At 37.6% G+C, this 26,595-nt stretch overlaps 1 protein-coding gene across 1 annotated transcript in view; it reads right to left on the bottom strand.

Moving 5' to 3' along the window:
* Positions 1 to 26,359, bottom strand: part of FAM184A (family with sequence similarity 184 member A) — a 64,533-nt gene extending 38,174 nt beyond the window's left edge. The window contains exons 1-2 of the mRNA XM_057423603.1: positions 26,046 to 26,359; positions 2,387 to 3,241 (exon numbers count right to left, since the gene is read on the bottom strand). Coding sequence (XP_057279586.1) covers positions 2,387 to 3,241; positions 26,046 to 26,213 — 1,023 coding nt within the window. The 5' untranslated portion in view covers positions 26,214 to 26,359. The remainder of the gene's footprint in view (positions 1 to 2,386; positions 3,242 to 26,045) is intronic.
* Between the last annotated feature and the right edge of the window lie 236 nt (positions 26,360 to 26,595).

The following is a 26,595-nucleotide window of genomic DNA, read 5'->3' as shown; positions in this document are numbered from 1 at the left end:
GAGCATTAAGTCAAAATGTACAGAAAAGACCTTTCAGCAAACAAGTTTTATTCATCCAAAAGATGAAATCTTGTAACATTCATTTGGTATTACATGTTTTTCCAAAAATATTGTTGAAGCATTACAAGATACTGGATATACAGCATGATAAGAATGCACAAGAAAAATATAACAATGTTCAAAAAGTTACATGAAAAATAAAAACAATAAAATGGTCTACACAGTTTGGGGGTCAATGTGAGAAACCTAGTTTCCTCACATGGAAGAATACACTATGTGTTCACAGAAGTTTACAGTGTCCTTCATTGCAACTGAGTTTACTACTAACACAAGTTAAGCTGCACATGGATATACATAAAACGAGAGCTAGGCAATTAGCTAAATCAAAGTTTCTGTATGTTTTAAATCTGATGTACTGATTCACAATGTTTTATCTCGGGTAGTGTGCTGCTGCTGATGTGTCCTCAGCCATGCAGGAAGGAAAAGGAAATCTTGTTCCACTTTAAAAGGAAAGCTAGATTTCTCTTCATTCAAGTCACTGGAATAGCAGTCATTTCAATTAACAGAAGTGGGGAAAACACTGGACAGAACATGTAATAAAACATGGACACCAGAAGTGGTGAGATTAAGCATGTCATCACCTCATCCATAATCATTAGAGTAGGATCTGACTTTTAAAATCTGCTGCGAATACTGTACTAGACTTCCTCTTATTTGGAACTCCATTATTGCAGGTATGATCAACATACAGTGGGTTTCCTCTTCACTGCAGCTCTCCAGAAACTCATCTTCTTGACGCAGTCAATTGAAAGGCAAGAGTTTTGCTTTGTTAACTGAACAGAGTTGGAATGAACTTTTGGAAGGCCCCGTGGGAAACTGGAATAAGATACTCTGAATTTAACGTCTGATAAAGGCAGCAGTCTTCTTTCACTATACCCTGTACTCTTTACACAGAAAGGAAGGATAGCCCAAAAGATGGGTTGGAATTAGACTGTAAATGGAAAAAACTCATGGCCCATCTCAGCTCTACCCAGTGATGCTTCCAAAATTACTATGACCAGCACATTTAAGGTATTTCTGGCTTTGAAACTCGAGTTACTACAAATGCAAAAGACAAGATAATACTCAAGCTTATCCACTGAAATTACTGTTCTTCAGGCCTCAGAACAGCTATCAAAAACCAAAAATTTTCACAGAATCTTTTCCTTCAAGTCCAGCATGTCCAGTCCTTTTCTTTTTGCTGACAATAAAAACAAAAAATAAATCAGTTGATGTCTTTTCTTAGGGACAAGAAACTTCTGTTTCTAAATAACACTGTGCTGTGGTTTAACTCAGTATGCAGCTAAGTATCACATAGCTGCTCACTCCCTACCCACCAGCGGGATGGGGGAGAGAATGAGAAGGGTAAAAGTGAGAAAACCCATGGGTTGAGATAAAGACAGTTTAACAGGTAAAGCACAAGCCACGCACTGCTGAACCCAGGACAGCACGCAAGCAAAGCAAAACAAGAAATTCATTTACTCCTTCCCATCGGCAGGCTCAGTCATCTCCAGGAAAGCAAAGCTCCATCACTTGTAATGCCACTTGGGAAGCAAAATGCCATCACTCTTCACACAGCTTTTATTGCTGGGCATGATGTCATACAGCATGGGACATCCTTTTAGTCAGTTGGGGTGAGCTGTCCCAGCTATGTCCACTTCCAACCTCTTCTGCACCCCCAGTCTACTTGCTCATGGGGTGGTGTGAAGAACAGAAAAGACCTTGATTCTGTGTAAGCGCTGCTCAGCAGTAATGAAAACATCTCTGAGTTATCAATGCTGTTTCCAGCACAAATCCAAAGCATAGCCCCAAACCAGCTACTATGAAGGCAATTAACTCTATCCCAGCCCAAAAGTGAAAATGTGTGCAGTATTTGTTACTGCTTGCAAAAATATAATTGAAGATGTTAAAATAAAAAAGTTAAAACATTCAGAAAGCCATCTTTTTTTCTTACCTCCTACAAACCTTTTCTTAACACCCAACATGTTAAGCAAGTTAGTCACTAATGAACTCTACAAACAAGACTGCACTGAATACATAATATTCATTGTATTTATACTGTCAGTTACTTGATATTCTTGTCGAATACACTTCTGCAAGAAACTGTACAGTCCAGTAAAGCAGTTTGTCAACTTTTCTAGCAAGCATTTCAGTTTGTCAGCGTAACCAAACACGTAACTTCAAAATATAAATAAATAATGAAATTTACATTACGATAATCAAGTATGAGTGACATAAAATTAACTTTACATATTCTAATGACCTCAAACTACCAGCCTCTTGGACATGCAGCACAAATAGAAACAGAAAACTCATAATCTTGGGAACAACGTATCATCAGTCTCACCTGAACATTGTTTTCTGCTGTGCCAAGAGCCACCTGAAGTTTTTGGCACTTTTCCCGTAGACTGGCAGCTTCATCCTGGACCATTTGCAATTCAGTTTTAAGCTTTCCCAGATTCTTCCGTAACATACTTTCCTGGTTTTGAAATTCTCTTCTTAACTCCATTTCTTTTTCTTTGCAAGCATGTAGACTTTCTGCTGTAAAAAGCTGAGATCTTTTCAAAGAATCAAGCTCATGCTCATAGAAGGACTGTGCTTTGCTGAGTTTGCCTTCATAGTCCTCAATGAGTTTTTTTCTTTCCAGCCTTAATTCTTCAACTTTACTATTCAAGTCTTCCAGCTCCAGCCTATGCAATTCCTCTAGTTTTTCTTGACCCTTACTTAAAGTAGCATTCTGAGTCTGTTGATTCTTCAGAAGTTCTTGAATCTCAAGCCTGTGGGCAGCTCTCAAGTCTTCCAGAGCTGTACGCTTGTCCTTCTCATACTGCACTTGCAGCTGTATGAAACTTCGTAACCTTTCCTCAAATTTCTTTCTGATTTCTTCCACTTCTCTTGACATGGTCACCACACGTTGGACATGCTGAGCTTCTGCACAAAGCTGCATATCTTCAACTCTGTCCTTATAGGCTTCAAATTCTGTCAAGGCCTGATGTTTCATCTTTTTATGATCTTCCAGTGACTCTTCTAAAACCTGGATCTTTCTCTTGAGATCCATTTCTTCTGCAACTTTACTTTTATATTGTAAGATCTTCTCTCTGGTCTCTGCAAGGATTTGTTGAATTTCTTCTTCATGAGCATCTTTAAGGGCTTGGATAGCAGCTTCATGTTCATCATTTTTAGTGTTCAAAGCATATATTACCTACAAACATGAAACAATATTATATTAGAGAAAAGACATTCCGGTTATCTGTTAAATTGTAAGAAAATCACCTAGGTACTCTGAAAGTTACTTTGGCAATCTCACATGATTTCATAATACAAATAAATCAACAAATATTATTATGAATGTGACTGCATAAATGCTGTATTAGTCATGACAACCTTATATATCTTGTAGAATAGTTTTCTATACTTTTTAATCCTATGATTTTCCTCATGAAAGTTTTGCCTTTATATACACGTTGCTGCTGTAAATACTACATTCAACACATTGAAAAACAAAACATTTACTTAAAAGAATTAAAAGCATTGCCGAAGAAATCTGAACAGAGGCCTTCTGTTGGAGTATAACACACACCAAGTACACATTACAGCATGAAATTAAATTGGAACATGCAACTGAATGTGGTGCCATAATATACATTCTTCAGCAGCCTGAATTCCAGCTCTATCAAATTATTATAAATCTCAGTATTTTAAAAGTAATGGAATAGCTATATCAGATGGAAAATTTGATGCATTGTGTTAGCATAGAAATATTAAAAAAATAGCCTGTTCTAAACCAAAATCAGCCTAGCAGCATTTCAGCAAAATTAAAGCAGAAACTGAAATACATTTAAAGTTCTACTAGTTGAAATAAATAGTTCCTGCTCAAGTAAGTTTCCAAAAACTGAAAGGCATTAAGGTTGCAAAAAATTGGAGGCAGGCAGATAAAATAAGTTTTGCACTCTCTATTTTTAAACCAGCGGATCAGCCATTTCCTAAATATGCTTCTTAAAATGCTTTTAGTATCAGTAGCTTTTCCAGTACAACTGCATATTTCTCAGAAGTATAAACTTCCCATTTGAGCAATTCACCTTTTTTCCACCTCCACTCTAAATGCATCTGTCGTGGTTTAAATCCAGTCAGGCAACTCGTTCACTCACACCCCCCCTTCTTTCCCTCCCCCTGCTCCCAGAGGGACAGAGAGGAGAATCGAAAAGAATGCAACTCCCACGGGTTGAGATAAGAACAGTTTAGTAACTAAGGTATAACACAAATCACTACTGCTACCACCAATAGTAACAATGATAGAGGAAGTAACAAGGGAAGAGAACACCTCACCACCAGCCGACTGATAACTCGCTCCCCCAGCCCGACCAAGCACTGACCAATACCTCCTCCAGCCCTGCAGTCCCAGCCCTTCCGGGTAACTCCCAGTTACATCCTGGGCATGACGTGCTGTGGTATGGAATACCTCTTGGGTCAGTTTGGGTCAGGTGTCCTGTCTCTGCTTCCTCCCGGCTTCCCCTCCTCCCTGGCAGAGCATGAGGCTCACAAAGTCCTTGGCCAAACCAAAACATCATTGTTATCAGCTCTGTTCCTAAGCCGAAAGTCAAAACACAGCACTGCACCAGTTACCAAGAAGGGGAAAAATGACTGCTACTGCTGAACCCAGGACAGCATCATACACATAACAATTCTTACCAGATGACAGAAAAAAAGAAGTTAAATTGTGCTTTACTGTATTTTCAATTAGCATATCATTCCACAGGTACAGACAGAACCATATTGCCTCCAAGAATACTGAACGAGACAGCTAAAGGCCGCAATACTTTTAATGCAAAACAGTGATATAATTATTAATAAGAATCTACTAGAATACTATATGCCTTGGTCTGAAGAAGTAAAACACAGTAAGTTAGTAACAGTAACAACCTTTTTTTATGCCAATAATTATTAGAGTGTTTAGTTATATTCTATGTGGTAAGGTTAAGCATGTCTGCTGCTGCATTAGCTTTGGTGTCTTGAACTACATGGACTACAACCAAAACATTGGTGTTCAACATTTTGTCTGAAAGGTGAAGAAGTTCAAGTATTTGGAGAAGAAATAGTTTTTACTCCAAATCAGATGTTACGGTTTGGAGAGCTGACCAACTCTTGCGTGGTCAGCTGCAATCTGGTGATCTGCTTTGCCAGCAATTTAGTCACGATGGAATGCTTTTCTAATTAAAAATGTGTAATTCACCTCTAATACTAGCATTATGTGCCAAATATATTTTGCAGTACAGAAAATATCTCCAAAAATGTGATTCATTCTCTCTAATTTTACATGGAAACAGGAACCGATACCTATGAGGAAAAAAAACAAATCCAACACAACATTATCTTACACAAATATTAACATTTTCTCTCTGGTAAACCTTCGTTTTAGACTTAACATGTGGGACCCTGGGTCAGAGCACTATATTCAGCCTACTTCAGGTGAAGTGTCTTGCTCTTGGTGCTGCTAGGGTGCTGTTGTACCCATCAGTCTGAAACACGAGAGCCTCCAGAGACATCCTAAGACTACATGAGTGTCGCACACCTATTTAATGAACTACAAAACTACAGTGCCAACAAGGAGTTACTCATGCATAATCTGTTAATGATTTGGAATACATGAACCAATGAGCCTGACCTACCCTTGCTATCTATGGGTAGGTAAGAACTGTTAGACACAGGAAGAATTAAGATATACTGGGAAACAGTAATAAGGTTTTTTCTAGGGACAAGTCACATCCCACAGACACAGTGGGATGCAAATGGAAAAGTTTAATTTACAACATCAACAAGAAACATCAAAGTTCTCCCAGGCATTATTATGAATTAATTTTATGCAGAAATGTATCCTCTCCTATACTCCAGAATGATCACATTTTCTGTTACAATAGGTATTGCATTCATTTTTTCCCTTTTCTTCTTGTTGACTGAATAATGAGAAGTATGCTATATTTAAGCATTTAAAATGTATGTATTATGATCAATGAAAGGTCAATTTCAGACAAAATAAATGAACCAATTTAAAATCCAAAAAGCGTTTGTTTTTACTGGACAAATTTTGCTCCTTGTTATATTATAGAAACATAGTAATATAGGAAAAATGTCAAAGTTATTCAAAACAGTCTTTTAGAAACCTGTCCACAATCACAGAGTGATTCTTACAATTCCCACAACTGCACTACTACATACAAAGTAGACAGCCAATTATAACATCACATTTCATTCCTTGTCATGCATCACCAGCCAGACATTGTCTACCATTTGGTAAGCTCTAAAGATTTCTTTCATATAATAATCTCTGAAGTTTAATTTTTTTTAATAGGACTTTTTCCTCCTTAAATTCTAATCAAGAGACAACTCTACTCAGAGGATTTATGGGGAAAACCAAGGTACTGCTAAATCTGAAACTCCTCTTTAAAAAAACACATTATATATACAAAAAAAAAAGAAATTCCAACCCCATAACTATGTATGCCCATGTTTCTTTTTAAAATCATTATTTTCTTTTTTAATCCCTTTTCCTAGAAAGACCTTATATTCCCTTACAAAAAATAGTGCAAATACAGGTGTTTTGTCAATCCAGTCTTTTGTGTTGCTGACAACACAACAGAAACAAGCCTAGAACTTTAGGCCAGGATTGGTTAACTGGTTCACTGCAAGTCATCTTAAATGCTTGGGCCAGTGCATTAGGGGCACAGCATGATGAGCAGGGGTGAGACAAATATGGTCTGCAGCTGTAAAAGTAGTGTCTCCTGCCAATACCATCTCCCCAGAAAAGATGGTCTAACTATACCAGTCTTCCTTTGAGATAAAATCCACAGATGGCAAGAACTTGAGAATTTTTACAAAGCAAATATATTTCCACAGAAAATTTACTTTTACAAATATCCTTTAACTGTTCAACAGTCTTCATGCATTAGCTCAATTTATTCCTTTAGAAACTCTCAAAACAAATACTGAATTACTTTTATTATAGCAACAAATTTTCCAAAGTATTCTCTAATATCTTCTATTTACAATTAATTATTTACAGAATGATGCCATGTTGTTGCTGTTGAACTTCAACACAGTTCGTTTCCAGGAATAGAACATTATCAGATTTCCACTTCTACCTAACTTTCAACCTTTGAATGAAAACAAATGACAACTATTTCTCACTTTCACACTTATTGCTAAACATTTATGTGTAATTTTCTATAAAAGAGAAGTCTTTATAAGTCAGAAGATATGCTCTGCTCACTAACTTCTAAGCTGATAATTAGAAAGGAGAAAATAAAAATACTTATTTTGTACTTTTAGATTTCTTGATGGTAAGTACCATATCATAAGGCATATAGTGTCACTGTGGCACATACACCTAAAGACACTTTCCTCATGCTTCTAAACACGTTCCTCACCTGAAGAACAGATACAGAGCATGTCTCAGCACAGGGAGAGAATGGCCAGTGTGTCCAATTTGGTCATTCACTGTTGCCTTTTATCCTTCTCCTAGAGCTGTACCAGAAAACAAATGACAGGCCTTCTGGGAACTAATCACGACCTTTATGTTATAATAGCCTATCCTGGAAATATGCACTTCAACCAAATCCAGGAACAGGAATAGCCATTACAAGCCCACCAGGTAACAGAAATTAAAAGCATGCCAGCAGGTAAATTTACAGCTGTAGAGCACTCCACAATCAAAGATTCAACAAAGGGAGCACATTACCTGAACTACACTTCATAGCCCAACATGCTGAACAACAACAGGAAGACAGAGTTCACAAGTTCAGCAGCCATGCAGTCTGCTGCCAGGAGTCCAGAGTGGTTTAGACCTCAGGTCTTTGGCCTGGGACAGCAACAGATACCTTCCAAATGATTTCAGCAATTACTGGTGAACTGAGAAACACTTCACTCATTACAATGGGCACAGGAGGCAGTCAGGCTACGATGCTCCAGCTCTATCAGTTGAGTGTCTTCAAGACTGGGTCTCAAAAGTGAAATATTACCTTAGGGGGCAAAAGGGGATTTGGCAGAGACTTTAGTGCATACATGAGAAACAGATGCTTGGGGGAAACCCTATTCCTTTCAGTAGAGCAAAGTCTTTGAGTAGATGGGTGGGGTCCACTGCAGAACAGATGGCATCCTGCTACAGTTAGTTCTTTTTTTTTTTTCCTTACATGGGTATCCTTGGATGTGCTGCAGAAAACGGGCAAGTGGAGTCATTTCCTCACCCCAACAAATTACAACAGAGGAAAGGAATTTGTACCAGTGGTGAGTTAAAGCATGCCAGATAAGGTAGGTTTCTGAAGAATAGAGAGAGGAGATAAGGGCAGATATCACTTACAAATATTTAGCAAAATACAATAAAAAATAGGAGCCCCTAGTTCTAGCTTTTCTCTTCCAGAAAACAAGGTAGTAATTATGGAAGGCACTTGAAGTTTGATGGAAGGGAAAATGAGGAAATATTACTTGCCAATATGCAACTTAGATTGTCACTTTGGGGAACAGGTGAAATTGCTATTCCTACTAAGACAAGAAGATAAAAAAGACAGAAAAAAGGAGATTAAATATTAGATAGAACATGCATTAAATACAACATGCAGGCCTTCTATCCTGAAAATTATCCTAACTTGGTTTTCAGGATGTTCATAGCAAATTTGCTTCAAGAGTTAATCAGAATGGGAGCAAATACCAGCAGGAAATAGTTTAATTGTTTTATAAAGGCTCCTTGGAAACCAGTACTTACTTTTTAACTCGGCCAATACCTGTAAATCAAGCTAAACCTAAACCACTAGCTAATCAAGCTAGTCCTAAACCATTTATTTGCCTAATTGACAAGGAGAGCTCTTCTATACAAACGTTATCAAAATACAGTAGTTCTTCATAAAGCTTCTCAGGCTACTTCAACACTATGACTTAAAATTATTTGATTCTTCCTATATCATCAGCATTGTTTCAGAAGAAAATACAGACACAGTATTTCCATCTGCTTTAATTACCTGCTAGCCACAGTATGTTGCTCCTTTCATTTTTCAGTATCTGTATTTTATATCATCAAATTACATCTTAATGGTTATTCAAACCACAGTTAATGAAGCTGGAATTTTCTTCCCACCCTTAATCTCATTCAGAAATTTCTCTCCCTTCCTCCCTGCATTTGTATATTTTTTGAGGGAAAACATATTTTCTAATTCATCACTGCATAAATTTTCCTTTTTTTAATAAAAAGCAATTCATATTTCTCTCCAAAAGACAATCCATGCAAGAAAAGAAAACCAGCTTTTCGGTGTAAAATGTATGAGAGATGGCAATTAAAAAGTGAGTTTTCTTCAGTGGGTATTAAATGGCTTAAAGGATGACATTCACTGATATTGAACTGACAAGAGTCTAAAATGATGAACAGTTTAAATTTTATGCAAAAATATTTCAACAAATCCATCACACTTAGAGATTCTTAATTTAGAGTGAAAAAAACCATCCACATAAAAGGAGTAATATTAGTCAGCTGATTCCATTTATTGCCTGAAAGCAAAGCTCAAGTTCCTCTATTTTGTTCTAAAAATCAATCCTTGTTTTGAAAAGGCCACTATAAAAATGTCTAACACAGTCAGGATCATTTATGTCAACATAATTGCTATTTTAAGTCTTCCTTTTTTTTTTTTTTTTCCACTATACGTGGCTAATTTATTCCTGATACAATCACATTTGGACTTTCACTGACTTTATTTTAATCAGAAAGAAATAATTAAGTCACGTGGTTATTTGTCCTAGACAGAAAAATAAGTCCTAAGACTCAAAATCCAAAAAATTGCTGTCCTGCTTCATTCAAAATCTATTTCCCTGCTTTATCATTAAAGCTGACTTTCATCATAATTCAAGACTAAAAGCTTATTCTTAAATCTTAATCTATTCCATCTTCAAATTGACCCTCCTATTAACTTTTACCGTTTGAAGAGCCATGGCTTTAAACATTTGGCTTTCAGTAGATGTATATGATGAAAAGCTGTATGGCCATTGACTGTTTTTGGATTTCTCCATACACAGCCTACCTAGAAACACACAGTTTTTAAGTAACTAAAAGTATGTAAGACAAGTTGTCTTGCTTTAAATTTAATTTTTGTGGAAGTACTCACTAATACTGGGAACTGAAGCTAGAATTAAAAACCTAAGGGATTTGTTTTTAGTTCTGTTTGGCAAGGTGGGAGGAAGCAGGGATGGTAGAGACAGAACAACTACTGTGAAAATGTAAAGTAAAATGAAGCATCTCCATTTCTAAATTTGCTCTACAGGATATCCAAAGTGATACTTTTGAGTGTCATCACCAGAAAATGCCACAAGTATTTTTGGATAAATTGTAAATGAAGCTGAAATTAAAGAAAGATGATCTCTTTTCCTCCTAGTTTGCTTAAACCTGAAAGCAAGGCATAGTCAGCATTATTACCACCTATACAGGCTATTCATTCTTACTGATGAGCACTGAGATGATGAAACTTTAGCAAAAGGTTTCTTGCATTCTGTCTCCCCAAAGAAATGGCAGTACTGTATGACAAGCCAGAGAAAGTCTTCCCAGTTTCTCTTCTCCATCAAAACATAGTTCATTTTCACATTCTCTCTGCCTGCAGGTCCTTTCTTCTCAACACTTGATCTATTTCCATTCCATTTCCCCAAGAACTTCTGCAGATTCTACACAGTTCCAGTATCTAGTGGTTCCTCACAGCAGAAGAGACCAGTCAGACAAGAATGTACCATGCTCTAAGAAGCAAACAATTCCTCATGAGTGGTTTGAATGGCATGCTGGAAAACAAGTCCATTCCTTGCTCATAACCGTCTCTCTAATTTCCAGGCTTGTTTAAGAGAAGGAAAGGTATGAAGCCTTCCAAACAATATGCAGCTATGCAAGAAAGAAATATTAGTGAAAAGTATACACTACAAGACTCACAGTTTGGTATGTTTATCTACAGTATTTTTCACTTTCTGGCAGGCCTTAACTACAAATGGAAGTTTAATGGTAAATGCTTACTTTCCACAATGAAAAAAACAAACTTGTCTATTCATGGAATTTTTTAATAACTATAGGTGGTTTTGGACCACCTAGCTAGAAATATCATAGTACGTTGAAGTAATTTCTTTCCTTTTCTCTGGAAAAAAAAAGGATCCAGATTTCAACCAAAAACAACAACAAAAAAAAAAGATGTTCAAACTGAGGACTGATAACTAACTAATTTTTTTCTTTTTTTTTTTTTAAGGTTATAAAAGCAAAACCATAAGGTAAGCAAAGAAGGTGGCACAGTCACTTTTGCTCAAATCAAATCACTTGACAGTTCGAGTTTATTCTCAAAGCTCACCCTGAGATGAATCTAGAATAAGTTTGCAGTGGCCCACTGGGATACTTTCTAGTAACCTACAGGTATCTATCATACAATGAAAATATTTATAATTTCTAGCTATATCTCAGTATTTTCACAATATTGGCTATTAGTCTTGTAATTTCACACCAACAACTTAAGGGTTCAACACCTTACTGATTATAGAAACAACATGTATACAGAATCACAGAAGAGATGAGGTTGGAAGGCCCCGTTGGAGATCATCTAGTCCAAATTCCCTGCTCAAAACAGGGTTGGCTAGAACAGACTACACTGGGCCTTGCTCAAATGAGTTTCGAATACCTCCAAAGAAGGAGACTCCTGAACCCCTCTGGGCAATCTGTTCCAGTAGCTGAAAAATTCTCACAGCAAAAGATGTATTTTTCTACATTTAATGGAATTACTTTTGTTTCAGTTTTTGCCTATTGCCTTGTCTTTTCATGAGGCACCACTAAGAATATGCCTGCTCAGTCCTCTTTACTCCTTACCATCTGGTACACACACACACACACACACACACACACATACACACTCATAAGAACCCCTGAGCCTTCTCTTCACCAGGCTAAACAGTCCCAGCTCTTTGCCTCTGCTAGTATGACAGATGGTCCACTCCTTTAATAATCTTGGTGGGCATTTGCTGGGCTTGCTCCAGGATGTCCATCTCTCTTTCACACTCATAGAACAGAATACTGACAAAATCTTCTGAGGCACATTTTAAGACTACTGTATGTACAATGCAGCTTCCAATACATCAATTTTACATCTGCAGAACTCTTAACTTGTTAAGAGACAGTATGGAACAATTTGCTTTGCAAATTTAAAACATTTATAAGCAGACAACAAATTTGCTGAAGTTTCAAGTATTTTTTCAAAGCTCAATTCCAAATTTAGCAAGCAAATAGTGTTTATGCTGTGGTTCATTTTGTTGTTTTTGTTTGTTTGCCTGTTTGGCTTTTTTGTATTTTGTCTTTATTTTGTTTTGTTTTTAACAACAATACTCTTAACAAAATATAAGCCCAAGTATCTCCAGTAATTCATGCACTCCTCCTAACATGGTTAGAAAAGGTTCTGATAAAAAGGATAGATTTTGATACCTAGATTTTTGTTCTGCTTTTAGCAGATCCTCTCCCTAATTCTAATCTACACTTTAAGAGAACTTCCATGGCTTCCTACCTATAGTTTAAGGATTAAAAGACTGTGTACAATGCTGCTTCTGAAACAACATCTTTCCCACGAAGGTATAAAGTTATATATAACAAACAAACAAAAAACCCCAACATTAAAAATTAAGCTTGATGCATATCAACAGAGGTAACTATATTTCAGAAAAGTTTCCTTTTACAGATAAAAAGTTAAATTAATGCTTGCACTTGCTAGCTTGCCATTGGGTTTTCATTAAGTTCTTCATATGCCTCCTATATTTTGGACAGTCTTCAGTCATGGAATGAGGACATAAAAGACACTAGAACTCAATGCAGAGTTTCCAACAAATTCACTGAAGTGCCTTTAAAGTGGAACACTAACGGTACCAGTGAATCACAATAAAGAAAGAATATCCCCCCCCAACCTGAACATATATACTTCAAAGAGAGGCAAAAAACAGTAATGGACTGATTACCAAAGTACTAAACTAAAACTCACCACACACACACACCGGCACTTACCAGGAATTAAACTTACTTTCTACTCCATTATAAAAAACCAAAACAAATGCATAAACAAACAAAAACCTACAAACAAACAAAACAGTGACATGAGTTAAAGAAACCTGATCATCTGAGTTTTTCAGGCTACATTAAAAAAGAAAAATAAAGTTTTCAATGCTTTGTGAACATCTGCAAGGGAAGTGATACAAACTGCCTCGTAAGGCCTTTCAGCTACATTATACAGAAGATTCATGTCTGGTAATACTATACCATATCTCAGAAAACAAGATATGAAATGAGCTGTTAATGCAGAAGCCCTCTAATCCACACCCCCATATCATCTACATTTTGAAAACCAAAATCAGCATTGCAGCTTCAGCTTCCACCTTGGCCCAGTTGCCTAAGCACAGACAAAAATTATTTAAAAATAAGCTACACAATGTACCATACATGATTTCTCTTTGAAAATAACCATTTTCTTTAGAAAACAAGCATAAGGAAGGTATAAACAGAGATATAGGTGTAACCAACAGGAAACTCATCTGTTTCAACGTCTGATACAGCCTATTGGGACACTCAGATAGCAGGTAACCCACCATTTTTAGGGGCAAACGTAAGCATGTAGGAGAAGACTAGCTATGCATTATAGCCTCAACTTGTCATGCAGTAAATCAGTGACTTGAATTAGGAAGTCAAATCAATCAAATTACTTCAAGTCTGCTTATTTTCACAGAAAAGAATATGAGAATTGACCAAAAAGGACATATGACACTACGGACATTAATGGACAAAAAAAAAAAAAAACATTAAATTTCACTGTAATAAAAAACAGACTGTGAAAGTGTCTTTCACAGCCCTCTAATGAACAGGAACAGTTCAGGTATTCATTCTGCATACAACTTGAATCATCTGTTTCCTCCTGTTACAGACTGATTTAGTATATACCTGTAACTGCAACTCAATACCCTTGTGCTGTGAGAGATGTGGCAGTACCAACACCCAGTCAAAACTCTTTTCCAGTTCTGGGATGTTAACCTTTATCAACCAGGTTATGCCAGAAACAACCATTACAAATCTGTAGCAAAGTTGGCTTTAGGCAATTTCCTCAAACAGTTAAACCTTGAGAAGCATACTGAAGGAAATTAAGAAAGTGGGGAAAAAAAAGATTTAGTGACAGATGTACAAATTCCCCAATCTGCCTCCTGTTGAGAAAGAACCCCATTTACCCTCTAATCATCTATCTAGAATATAGTTGACACATCCGCTATATGATGTGTCATATGTGTGTGATATGACCAGACCTTAAATTGCTGCAAGGAAAACAGGATAGGCCAAAGGGCTACTCCAAGTTGTGTTTCAGTTTCAAAGCTTATTTCCTTACAGATTTTTGTTGAATATTTGCATATTTTAGTCTTTCAGGTAATACTGAGATCCCTACAGGAAGGTAAGGTAGCATGTTTGTATTGCATCTGTTTCTGGGTGTGAAACAATGCACTGGAAAATTCTCAGAGCTAAGCAACTGATTTTGCACTGAGAAAATAACAGCAGTTTGCTCTTGGCAAAACAAATGAAATAGCAAGATCTTCACTCTACAAGAATTGTTCCATACACAAACAAATTCTCTCAGCAGAGTGATAGTACATTCAGAGTTTCCCAAAACAAAAAGTAGTAACACCTATGTGGAAAAACAGGGTGAAAAAGGTAGTAACTTTACACATCTGTATCACTGTTTTTGATTAAGCACCAAAATAGATTTTTTTTTTAGCAGTATAAAATACCCAAGTTGCATTTTCCTCTTCTTTTTGAGGCTACAAGGGCTTTTGAATCTCAAATACTTTGGGCAACATTTGCAAATAGAATACATACCTTTAATTAATTTTATAACAAGACAGCTGCATCTCCTACTTTTTAAAACCCTGAAATAATTGTATTCTTATATTTTAAGAACAGAACTAAAACAATTATAAATCCTAAAAGAAATGATCAAGTTGTGTATTGTATATTCCCTAAGTCAGCTTTGGGAAATCAAACTTGAACCCCTCTTTTAGACTCCTGACAATATGGATAAAGTGCTGCTGCACATTCAAATATTCTCGAGCATTTTGTAATCTGCTAACTGACAGAACACCCAGAAAAATACTAGTGCTTGTTTTAATTTTCACTTCTTGCTCTTTTTGTCAGGCCTTTGGGAAGCTACTGCAAAAAGGCATGGCACACATTTTCAGAGAAATAATTAACTGCACTTGCCTCCATAGTGTTCAGTGTAATCAAAGTTATAGCTCACTACACTGACTACATACAAGGACTGGGAAACTATAGTTATGTAAATTGGGCAAGAGATCTTGCTAGTAGGGAAACGTACTGATTTGCATAACAGGAAGCGAAACCTATTTGCTTTTGACATCAGTGCCAGTTAAGCTAAAACGCCGAGGCTGCCCCACGTTCAGCACCACGGAGACCTACAAACGATGCCCCAAAGGCAAGCCCTGCTCAGCACCAAGGAGAGCGGCAGGACGTCGGCTTTCTCCACCTCTGTGGCAACAGAGCAAAACAGGGCAAGGGAAAACTTCACAACTGTTCAATACAACCGACAGGCAGAGCGTCAGACAAGGCTCCGCTTCACACGGCTTCCAAGACATTCACGTACAGCATCAGACTTCACTGAAATACATATCCCATTCTTTGTTCAAATCAGTCCTGAGATGAAATTACTGCTTTCTTTTTTTTTGCCTGTTTTTTTTTTTTTTTTTCCAAACTACTGGGATTTTTTTATGCTTCCCAGATGAGAAAGTTTTCTTTTTGCACATTTAAAAAAAAAATCTTTCTTTTTCTGTAAGAATCTAGAAGAATACCTTTCCTATATATAAGAAAAGAAGAGGCTCAAGATTAGTGGCAAATCTAAAGTCAAATACAGCGTATCGGTCAGGACTTCAGTAAGATTTTCTTCAAGGGTCATTTACCAGAATTTCACACAGGCACATACAGAAGCTACAGTTCATAATCAACATGTAATTTTTTTTGATATTATATACTGAGAGGACATGTTACTTTTCTCTCCCATTTTGCCAAACTAGCAGTTTTCTGAAAGCAGGAAATTCAGTTTCCCTCAGGATCAGTGAGCATATGCCTATAAGAAAACAAACAAACAAACACAAAACCAAAAAGAAGCAAAACCCAAAAAACCACAACAACAGCAAAAAACACCAACAGCAAAAACACCCAAAACATTTTACAATTGCCATTGGAGGATAATGTCTATCACATAAACAGCTTTGTAAAATAAACTAAAAAAAAAAAAAAATCTGGGATTTCAAATATAGTTTATTCCAGAGTACCAACACCTGGCTATGGGAAACAATGAAAACCAACAGAAGATAAACTTGCTTCAGGCTCTTCACTTGTACAGAAGGTACAAAGATACTTTGTAAAACACTGCCTGCTCAAACATAAATTACAAGAATTACCATCTTGTGCATTAGGTATTTGGAGGTAAAGAATATACTAAATACACCAAATTGTGAATGGTCTACGCTGTAGACTGAAAAGAAATACATGGCAAAGCGTGAAGGAGAACACAGAAATATAGAAAGGCAAGACAAGAACCATGGGAGTAGAGAGAACAGTTCATAACTAGATCAGCTCAAAGAATACGTAAGCTGATTTCATGTCAAAGTCCAGTCTCTGCTTGAGGACATATTTTTGCAAATTCTATCTCAGCATAAAGCAAATGGCCATATGCTTTTAAAAAGAAAAAAAAAACAAAAAAACAAAACCCAGGGGAGTGGGGGAGGTGGGTAGTGAAGGGAGGTGAAGAGTGGGAGAAGGGCAGGGCTGATTTTTATAGCACAGGAACTGAATGGAACTAGATGTTAATGCTATTTGAGATACGACATGGAAAGTTAGTAAAGAACCCAACCGAAACAATGGATCAAAAATTTCAAAAGTAAATTCTACCACTTGGTGACAAAACACAAACAGTATTTTTTTAAATAAATATGTAAGCAGTATACATTACTATGTTGGCAATACAGGTTAATGCTGGAAAGAATAATGTACATAGATTTCAAGGTGTTTCAAAAATTTTTTTAATCTGTAAACACATCCTTGATTATTTATTACTAGCAGCTACAAATAAACTGTTTTATAAAGTGTGAAACACATATCTACACAAAGCAGATAAATTAAAAAAAAAAAAGTCAAGTCGTTTTCCCTAATCTTTATTACAGAAATAATTTCCCCTTATATTCATTTCTCAAGTTTTAAAAGGACAAAGACAGTCATAGGAGATTACTGAAAGACATTTTAGTACAACCTATCCAAACACATCAGCATTCAGACTGCAAAATACTAGATCTGAGAAGGCAGTGTCAGACACCCTTTACTAAAAGTTATAGCTTTCAGTTGTGTTGTGAACAAAACCACTGCTGAAGTAAAAAAATCTCTGGATTATAACACACCTGTTTTCTAAACATATTACAGGTCATATTTCCAGAAATGAAATTTTAGGAAACTGTCTGGAAAGATTAAAGTAGTCTCATAAAAATGAAAATAGAGAGCAAGGATTTTGTATGATTACCTCACACTACTTCTTTCAGCTAAAAGGTTGTTGTTCATTTAACAGGAGCATCGTAAACAGGAAGGACTTCATGAGCTTTTTAATAGTAGCTATTTTTAAAGGCTGTCATTTTGAGCCCAGCCAAGTAACAACATCAGCAAAAGGCTGCTCTTCCTCACAGCCTTCTAGATTCAGTTAAAAAAGCCCAACTCAGGAAACAGAACCAGGTAATACATGTTAAGTAGGACAAGATGGTGAATAGCTTTAAACTGATTTTGTTTCTTCTGGTTATTTGCAGAATGCAATGCCTTTGGTTATTGGTATGACATCAGTCATTAGAAGAATACATAAAAACCTGGCTTACTACTGCCAAATTTGTATCAGCCAAAAGACATACACATCTGATTTCATAATGTTATGTTGAGATTTGATGGATCTATTTAGCAATTGGCCTGCAAACAGTAAGAAAAAGGTAGCAATTACTCAAGGCATGCCCCCCTCGTCCATGGAGTTAACAGGAGAGCAAAGTTTTCAATGGAGACTAGCAGGGGTGGGGAAACCCTGGGATCACTGACAACACTGTTTTTATTAAAGCCAAAGCCTGAGTTTAGAGAATGAGATATTGAAAGAATTTCAGCGGCTAGAAGCTACTTAAGGCTGGAAGTTACTGCACCAACACAATGACTTATGACAAATAACATGTATTCTACACATGTACTGGATGCAGTATACATCTAACTGTACTTCCAGATATATATATAAAAAATAAAATGTGTGACCAATACGTTGCATGACAATACAGAAACATCCAAACACAACACTGTAACTAAATACAGCTTTACAGCGTTTGAAGAGAGTACAGAACCACTACAACTAAAATTAAATTGCAATCTAACTTTTTCTAAAGAAGCTATAAGACTCATCATTTTAGAACAACTTCTTCATGCATTCATGGGATTCAATACCAAAAAAAACCAACTGTCTTTTGTTGATACACTTTTTATAGGACTTCACAAATCAAATCTCCTGGCAGGATTGAGGACTTCAAAGTGCTCTGTCCATGTGTCGTGGTTTAAGCAATTCGCAAATGCACAAAAAAATTAACCTATAAATACGTTGTACAAACACACAGAGTTCAACCATTGATTTTTTTTTTTTCCAAATATACATAAAGACTCTCCTGTTTACAACTTTCCCATCTGGAGGAAAGCATTTTAGTATTATATTCTTAGCTCTGAACTCACACTTTCTTGATCTTATCTGAATCAAGATAATAGCAAAAGCTTCCTTTAATAATGCAGTACTGAAAACTATAACAATAGCAAAACAAACAAAATCAAACCAGTTTTCAACTATTTCTATTTTTTTTTTCCATAGCTTCTATATCATTGCATGTAAAGAGCAGCTAAAGAGTCACAGATTTCAAACTTTATGGATGTTACACCACCAGGATACATTTATGGCCTGCATGTTCTTTCTTCTTTAGATTTTTAATTCTGACATGTCAGTAACATTGAACTTTGTACTAAAATCCCTGTCTTTCAGGTTGTCTTTAAACATCATTAATGCACTGATATGTCAGATTTAACTGCTGAAGTACATATCAGGACGATAACATCTAACAGTTTTCCAGCTCTTTGTAACTATGTATTATTCAACCATAGCAATAAATAAGTATAAGCATGGAGCAAGAGGATACGTATAGAATCATAGAATCGTTTAGGCTGGAAAAGACCCTTATGACCATCAAACTATAAACCTAATACTGCCAAGTCAACCACTAACCTATGTCCCTCAGTGCCACATTGTATTATTTCTCCTCTATCCTAATTTGTCTCTTCATTTTGATTATTCATAGAATCATAAAATGGTTTGGGTTCATCTTAAAGATCATCTAGTTCCAACCATCCTGCCACAGGCAGGGACATCTTCCACTAGACCAGGTTATTCCAAACCCTGTCCAACCTGGCCTTGAACACTTCCAGGAATGGGGCACCTATAACTTCTCTGTGAAATCTCTTCCAGTGCCTCACAAATGTGGGGATAAAAAGCAACCAAACAACCCTTCCTCCACCCTACCCCCCCCCCCCCCCCCCAAAAAACCCCAAACAAATAAAACACAAAAAAAACCACACCCAGCAGTCTCAGAGAAGCCAATATATGCACAGCCATATTAAAGAGGCATTTTAGACTCGTAGTTTATGTAAAAGTGCGATCAGACAGTTTTTCAACAACATCCCACTTTCAATTACATGCATATCCAGAAAATATCTTTAGAACATTAAGCTGTCAGCAGTCTCAGAAGAACTCCAACTTTGTAGTCAACCATTAAGACTATGCAGGTGGAGAGCAAAGGTATCTAATTTGAGTAATTTTTTTAATATTAAAAATACTTAATTCTTGTCCTACTTCTTTCTTCTTGATGTCTTGTGACAACAGACTGTAAAGTTATTGACCTAATTCACACATACCACAACACTGAGCTCTAAAAGATACCCATATCAGGTCCATATAGCACCCCTGAAGTCTCACATTACAGATGTGCAATGATAACAAATCAAAGAACCATCTGAGGTATACACAGTCCTAAGGTCTTCAAGCATCGAAACAATTAACTTTTCACAACTAGCCATGATAAGACAAGAGTTCCCAGGCTTTATAATAGGACTGATGAATTTTTTTCTATTTTTTAAGATCCCTGATCTCTTCTTTCAGAGACAAAAAGCATATTAACTGTAACATAAAATTCCATAATTCTTGTCCTACAAAACATGGAAGGTAAGAAAGACCTCTTCAGGTTCAAATTAGAAGCCACAGCAGCTTTAAAGTAATTTTAAGTGCTTCAACTACCAAGTATTCAGAATAATAAAATCAGCAGTTATTGTCTTTAAGGTCCGAAGATGATTTTGAGAGTCTGAAAGCCCTATTTATTTTATCTGAACTATATCAGATGGTATTAAAGACATGCCATGTTCACTCTGTCCCACCTTTGTCCTTATACCACCATGGGTACAGAAAACTTCCCTTCCATGAATATCCCTTGTGAAGACCGTAACTACTGCAGAATGAGGACACAAAACACCCCATGGACAGAGCCAGAAAGGGAAGATGGAGAGCCTATTCTAGCATATTAAAACCTCCAAATATTAAGATACTCGCTTCAGAAACTTCAGAACTTTCTCAGTTCCTCCTAGAAGGTCTCTACCTTCTTAGAGGGCTTACTTCAGCTACCTTTAGAATAATTAACAGAACCCAAAATTAAGTATCTCCAGAAAAAATGTAAATTAATTGAATATCTGATACTATATTTTCATATTTTTCTGGTCCCTGAAAACTACTTTTATGCAACAATAAAACATAACATTTATTCCCACATTACCAGTCAGAAGCATATGCAAAAATTTTGGAATCAAATATGTACTCAAATCACTCCCGCCTCAAAATTTCAGCTCTTTTCATGCAATCCTAGAACTGTTAGCAAATACTGGCCTACTGCCAATGTTAACACACATTGGAGAGATAGCATAAGGCTGCTTGAAAAACCCCAAGTTTTCATGAAACTGTTAATGGCATCAAATACCACATGATGACAGGTAATATCAAAACAGTTTTACAAGGGGTTTAGACACTCATTTCTTCCCTGTTTTTAAGCGTTCTTCTTTTATGCTTTATTCCAATTCTATGTAAAATGAACATTCTGCAAGAGGTTAAGTTGGGTTTCTCCTCCTGCATCCCTGAGGTAAAACACTTCCAAATAAAAACTGATGAAGTTTCACTGGAAACATTTTGTTAAGAATTGTTAATGTAAGTTAAACCCTATAGCTCTTACTTCCATAGCAGTGCATTCAGTGATAGCTGAGGGACACCTTTAATTATTCCAGACAAAAATTCCACACAATAACAAGCATAACCATCTGAATTAGAGATCATAAAACTTGCTCTTTATTCCTTGAAATGGATTTACTATCTACATCTTCAAGCAACTCAACTCAGTTAACTACTACACTGACATCTATTCTCTAAGTAATTCTCTCTAACAGAGGAAGACAGGAAAACAAAGCAGAAATTATTTTTTGTTGCTGCTGTTAAAAAAAAAAAAACAGTTTCCCAAATTTACACAGCAAGCTGATGGCAGAGCTGAGAACCGAACTCTGGTCCCAGGAGTCCCAAATTCTAGTTTCTTGTTTACTGAATTATAACAAGCCTTGAATAACTTTGTTGCCTTAGCCTTTGAACTAGTCCAGTTTTTTGGAACCTTTCCAGAACAAAACCTTCCAGCTCTCAGCTAAGAGAAAACATCGGAGTTCTGTACCATTTTTTAATTTTTATTCAATAGATAGAAATGATCACTGTAAAGTACATATCATCTGCAAGGCAGAAGATGCAGACTCTTCTTCCAGCTAATGTAAAATTTCTGCAACTAATATGCAACCAAATCAATGCTGAAGATTCTCATTGCATAATCCCAATGTGGATCATGTAGCTGTGTTCCATAAAAGTCAAAGATTTATGTTGATGTCAAAAGGCTTGCACAACAGATTTTGCAGACACATTTAGGATATGGATTTCGCAATCACAAATGCTAGATCTGCAAACTACAAAACTACAGCGAAAAAAAAAGAAAAAAAACCCCACACCACCAAAAATCTAACAAACCAAACCAACCAACAGCTAAAACAAACATCAAAACCACACACACACACACACACAAAAAAAAAAAACAAAAAAAACCACCACCAAAAAAAAAAAAACACCTGAACTTGTACTCTTTTGGCAATTGCAAAAACTAATCCCATTCTCCCCTACTAATGTAGGCATAGCAGCAACTTACTTTTTGTTTTCTATTCCAGTTGTCTTATGCAAGCTAATTAAATATATATATGCATATTTTCATCTGTGGCAGGCATAATTCAACACTGCATTAGCACTCCAGCATGCAGTGGCAGAAACATATATATGCAATCTCATAATCACAGTTTATTTCTTTTTGGCTTTAATCTTTGTGTCAGATGCTACTTTATCCCCAAACCAGGACACAGATCTTTCAAAACTCCTAAAACTAAGGAGCTTATGCTGAAGAGGAAAACCTAAAATTGCTTCAGTTACAATTTACCACAGTCTTTAAACAGGACATAGAGTATCTTCTTATTTTTTTAAAGCTGCATGTCTAACTACTTGTTTTACCTTCCCCTGTGAATCAAGCATATTAAAGTTAAATCAAGTAAGTCTTCCCCTCCTTGTCAGAAGTTACAGCATAGTCAAGCACCTCAGAAATGCTGTGCTTAGTGAAATGGATTTGTTTCTTATTTTGCCTCCCTCTGAATCACTGATTAAATCTGGCTATGGAACAAATTTCACCTTTTTCTTTGAGTTCCTGTATTGTTTTCACTGAAACATCAGATTCTAAGTAATGTGAAAGCATTAGAAAAACAGAGAAATCCTAATTGTGAATTTTCTTATTTACTTCAGGAGTGACCAGCATCTTCTGTGGGGAAAGCATTTTCTTCTGCTGCTACTCACAGCTTGTAATACAAACTATACAAGGGTGAGCAAAAATAAACTATTGAGTCACAATTTTTTTGTCAGAGACTGAAGCTGTCTGGGCAATTTAACTATGTACATCCCTTTGGCAGTGCATATTTCAATTTCCTTTTCCTATACTATATTGGTGGTTTTGCTTTGACCTGGTAAAGCACCTGACTTGAACTCTGAATCCACTGAGAAACTGAATATATCCTCAAGACCGTCACAGGGAAGACTTGGAAGACGAAAAATAATATTAGGGAAAACAACTGAAGGTGTGTGAGACGTGTCATGTATAAGACACTAAACAATTTGAGAAGCACGATTAAGAAGTGTCATTCTTGATAAGAAGTTCCTAGATTACTGAAGTGAAACACTATAGACCTAAGTTAGCAAGCATTTGGCAAAGCTAGAACAGCACAAATACCCTAACATTTTTTTTCACATGGTCTTATTTCCAGAAATCTTCTGCAAAGTGAAGTTAATTCTTCTCTGAAAGTTAACTCTCGCTTACAGAAACTAAACATTGTTTTTCTATTTTCCCCCTGTAGCTTGAATCCTTTCTCAAGGATTAACTTCTGCAGCTATTATCAAATCAGGATTCAGATTCTAGGGCAGGTTAGAAAGTTTTGATTATACTTTACCCAGAAGTTTCTCTACTTCTTTTAAGCCTTCCTTTCTGAAAGGTCAAGTAAACAGAAATGTAGGTCCTGAGCCCTCTAACTACAAACTTGTCAAAATTTGCACTTCTACCTCTATTAAATTAATGTCATAGAATATTTTTTATTTCCCTTAATTTTATTCTTGCAATAGGTACAAGCATTTTTATTACACACCCTGTATCACATCCAAAAATACTATTCTTTGCTCCAGACTATCAGTCAGTACAAAGATCAGCTGATTTTCCAAGTTTTCTCCCTAAAACTTTACCAGAATCTGCAAGTCATTGGGAAACAAATACAATATTCCAATCCTGCAAAATCCTAATTCACATACAAACTCTTCATACAAACACATAGTTTACAGTTATTTTAAACACATAAGCAGAAGACAATTCATAGCTTTTACTTGCACCACTCTGAAGTCTTTGGCAGAACAGACATGAACATAATTTCTACAATTTTAGAACTCTACTATGCACCATAAAAAAAAAATTAAACCCCCAAACAAAACAGTATTTACTTTTACTCTCTTCATGTTTTCCAATACAGAAGTTCAAAATAGTCCAACAGCACACATCCAAATCCATATTTAACTCTCATCCACCTCAAGATACTAGACACATAATAACTGAAAGAGCACAGGGCACATGCCCAAGTGATGTGGAACTCATGGGTGTACACAAATGACTTCTGTTGTGAAGTGGAACTCTGTTTCTGAAATCATCTATAAACTGCTCAGTAAGTTCCTAGAGAAAGGAAAGGAAATATATCAAAGGACACACAGAAATAAAAAATATTCTTTGAAAGTATTACTTTGCATATGCACTAGGCCTTAAGGTAAGTCTAAGATACATTTATGGTCTCCAGGAGGTTTTTGCACCTTTCAGGAAGCACAAGTCTATAGTAATATCTTCAATATTTTAATTAATCACTTGTGTGGACATGAAGTAAAGACGAAGAGAATCTTCATCTTATCTTAATTCTACTTGTCTTCTTATGAAATTACAACTTTTGTTCCAGTGATGTTAATATATAAAGAAATTAGACTCTGAACTCAAAGACAAAATACCCCTCAGTCATCAGCTTTCCAATATATTAAGGTGCAAGGTGTGCCACAATAAATACTACTTTTAACTGGTCAACAGTTCATCAACTGTGCATAAATATGAACTTTCTCCACTGCGAGACTGCCAGCAGCCTTCACTCTTAGTTGTTCCAACGAAATGTCACTTTCATCCATTTTGCATATATTTGAACAATACCAGCAGTTCCCACAGTGCTTTTAAATTACCTTTAAATGTTTTAACCATGTAATTCTTGACAGAAATTACTTCTTCTGCTTTCTCTTTAACAAAGAAAGCCTGTCTTTCATTTCCTAAACAATGCTATTCACATTCAGGTTGAGCATCACAAAAGAGAGATTAGAGCATCAACGCATTTTTTTAAGCTATTCCAAGTAAATCGTAGCTACGACTACATTTGAAACATGGGGCCTACCAGCCTTAACACTGTGCTTTCAAAACACCTTGTAGTTTGATCCCAACTTTTAACAAAGATGCAAGGTATTTTTTTTTATACTGGGGATGACAGAATGAAAAACTGTTCAGTGAGAAGCACAGATCAGAGAGATTTTAACACTTCGCTCTCACCACCTAAGGCTTTAAAATATTGCTAGATACCTTAAATAAGGGTATTTATCCTCAGCAAAAGGACAGCAAGCATCACTTGAATTTCTCTATTTATCCGTTATTTCTCCGTTCTCGGAGAACTGCTCATTAAAGGATTAGAAGAGAAGCCACAGTTTTCATGGAATAAACCGCAAGCGCGCCAGGGATCGCCTCCCGCACAACCCGGTACCCGGCCATGCCAGCCGGATTCGGACACAACCAGCCGAGGACCGGCACTGCGGCGGTTTCAGCGCCCGGCCTGTCCGCGCGGCCGCTGCCCCCACGCAGCGCCAGGCCGGAGCTCTCACCGCAGGGCCCCGGTTCGGCGCTCTTCATCTTTGGGCCCGGGGCCGCTGCCAGGGCAAGGCGGCAGCCGCGGGCCTGGCCTTCGGGTACATCCCTGCCGCAGCCCACCCGGGTTTAAACACCACCCCCCCACCCCCCCACCCCCCCCCCCGAGGAGAGCCGGCCTCGTCAGGCACACGGGTGACGGCGAGAAGCAAAGGGAAACAGAGCATAAGAGGGAGAAGCTCAGGGGGCACAGGACCCGGCGCGCCTCCCTGGAGGCGGGAGCTCACCTTGGTGAGCTGGGCAATCTTCTTGCTCATTTTGAAATGCAGGTCCGGGCTGTGCTCAGCGCCCGGACTCGGCTGCGCGGAGCCCGAGCCGAGTTTTCCCGCGCCGGGCGCGGAGCCGCCGCTGTAGCCGTGCTGTGGTTGCTGCCAGCCCATCCCCGGGGTCGCCATCTTCACCGCCCGGCCGCCGCCGCTGATCGGGCTCCGCTGGCACCGGCCCTACGCGAAACGCTGCCCGAGGCGGCTTCTCCCGCCTCAGGACCAGCCTCGGTTGCTCCCTACTGCCACCGTCCCCCACCAGCCACGCCGGGCTGCGGCGACTGCCTTCCGGGGCCGCTGAGCGAAGGGGCTCCAACCTTTCCTCCCCGTCCGTTTCCCGACACCGGGCGGGGAGCCCAGGCCAACCCGGCCCTCGGGGGGAGCGGCGCTGCCCGGTTGCCGGGCTGCCGCCGGGCTGTTTACTCAGCGCAGCCCTCACGTCACTGGCCGGCCCGCCCGCCGCCTCCGGAGGGGCCGGAGCCGCGACCGCCACACGGCGACAGCGCGCGCGCCG

The sequence above is a fragment of the Pezoporus wallicus genome, unplaced genomic scaffold (assembly GCF_028554395.1).
Source record: "Pezoporus wallicus isolate ANWC-B61680 ecotype Strahan unplaced genomic scaffold, APGP_CSIRO_Pwel_v1 contig_8806, whole genome shotgun sequence".
NCBI lineage: Eukaryota > Metazoa > Chordata > Aves > Psittaciformes > Psittacidae > Pezoporus > Pezoporus wallicus.
Note: the sequence above shows the minus strand (reverse complement) of the source record. Positions and strands in the feature narration are given on the sequence as shown.